This window comes from Octopus bimaculoides, chromosome 13 (genome assembly GCF_001194135.2).
Source record: "Octopus bimaculoides isolate UCB-OBI-ISO-001 chromosome 13, ASM119413v2, whole genome shotgun sequence".
NCBI lineage: Eukaryota > Metazoa > Mollusca > Cephalopoda > Octopoda > Octopodidae > Octopus > Octopus bimaculoides.
Window position 1 is genome coordinate 44,451,912 of NC_068993.1, and position 2,140 is coordinate 44,454,051.

Consider the following 2,140-nt stretch of genomic DNA (forward strand, 5'->3'; position numbering starts at 1 on the left):
TATATATATATATATATATATATATATATGTATATGTATATATATGTGTGTGTATACATGTGTGTGTATGTATATATGTAATTGTGTGTGTGTACATATATATGTATGTATGTATCTACACAGAGACACACACACACACACACACACACACATACATACACACATTCAATGGAAAATTCACCCCCCACCACCACCATTGCTATGATGAACAGGAAGAAGGAAAAAACACTCAACATATAGTTAGAAACATTTATTTAGTCACATGTTTTTTTTTTCTTTTAAAAAAAAAAAGTATTTTTAGGGGTGGTAATAGTTTTTTAACATTGTATCATCGTTCTTTATTACAGAATCATTATATTCTGTGGGGAAGTTGTTACCACACCATTTTTCAAAAGGTGTATTGCATCTTTACCTCACATCCAGTTTGTCAACCTCTACAGCATATCTGAATGCCATGATGTTGCGTGTGTAGATTTAACGCAGTGCTATACACACGACAAGGTAAAGTGCGTTTTGGCTTTTTTTAACAAAAAAAAATGTTAATATTCATCACCATCACTGCCAGTATCACCAACACCACCACCACTATCATCATCATCTTAATCATCATCATCTTCATCACCATCATCATCATTTATTTTACCTCATCGCAATTTAAAAATGAGCTGCTGTTTAGTCGCTAAGTCGTCACTGACCATGCTGGTTATGGTCAAAAGCATTTTCATCCATGTCTATCTCATCGTTATAAGGGTATATAGAACAGAATGCATTATATAATGTGTCCTTTCTATGTTTATGAAGGAACGGTATGATTTGAGGGGCATTTGGCTGGCTGCTGTTTCTAGCAGGCCAAGTGACCACATAGGGACTCCCTCGTAAGTTTGTAGTTGTTGATGCTACTGTTGGTGGTGGTGGTGACGGCAGTAGTGGTGGCAGCAGTGGTGGTGATGAGTTGTTGTTGTTGTTGGTGGTGGTGGCAGTGGTGGTGGTGGTGGTAGTGGTAGTGGGTTTTTTTTGTAGTTAATGAATTTAATCCTGTATTGTACATGTGTATGTATGTGTTTCTTTTGTTTAAATCTTAGTAAGTTTATGCGTAAGTTTGTGTGTGTATATGTTTGTGCTTATATGTTTTCATGTATATGCATATGTGTGTTTGTGTGTTTATGTGTGACTGTTTTCTTGTCAGTATTATTTAATTTTTTAATTATTAATTTTACTAACCTGTAATTATGAACAAGATTTGGGCTAAAAAGAGGAAGATATTTGTAGAATACATGTGTATGTATGTGTGGATGTATGTGTGTATGTATGCACATGTGTTTGTATTTGTTTGTACATACATGTGTATGTTAGTGTATGTATATATATTGTATATATCCATACATATGCACACAAATACATATACACATAAATACATATACATGCATGTATACCCTCCCATACACACACATATGTATTTTCATACATGTGTATATACATATATACATACATATGTATATATACATACATATGTATGTATATACACATATACATACATATGTATATACATATATACATACACGCATACTCACACATATATCTATGTGTGTTTATGTATATGCATGCATGTCTGCCTTGTGGTGGCTAGTTTTTCCTTTTCATGCCATTTATAAATGTTTATAAAAAAATGCTAATATGAAAATATATAAACAGGGAAAGGAATTATACAGACAGACAAACAGACAGAAAGGCAAGCAGACAGAGTGACAGACAGAGTGACAGACAGAGGGACAGAGACAGAGATAAAGGAAAGAGTAGCTGCTCTAACATCCCTTTTTACTCTTATTTCAATCCCACCATGGTTTACTATCTTCTACTATAGCCCCAGACATAGTGCATCAAAGACTACATTATCCAATATGCCTTTACTTAGATCAGGGGTTTTCAAACTGTGGTCCGCGGACCACAGGGGGTCCGCAAGGACAAGACAGCAAATACTTTTTATGGGCAATTTGATTTTATATATGTTTTTTAAGCGAAATCTTTTAATTGACAATAAACTTATTTGTTAAATACTGTTAAATAAATAAATGTAAAAATATATGTTATTTTAAGCAAATATTTATGTGTAAATTTCATAAGCATTTATTAGGAGGTCCCT

General features: G+C 33.4%; 1 protein-coding gene across 6 annotated transcripts in view; it reads left to right on the forward strand.

Moving 5' to 3' along the window:
* Nucleotides 1-2,140, forward strand: part of LOC106880554 (uncharacterized) — a 92,302-nt gene that overhangs the window by 50,843 nt on the left and 39,319 nt on the right. For all 6 annotated transcript variants that reach the window (XM_052972451.1, XM_014930565.2, XM_052972449.1 and 3 more), the window contains exon 7: nt 348-501. In XM_052972451.1, the coding sequence (XP_052828411.1) occupies nt 348-501 (154 nt within the window). The remainder of the gene's footprint in view (nt 1-347; nt 502-2,140) is intronic.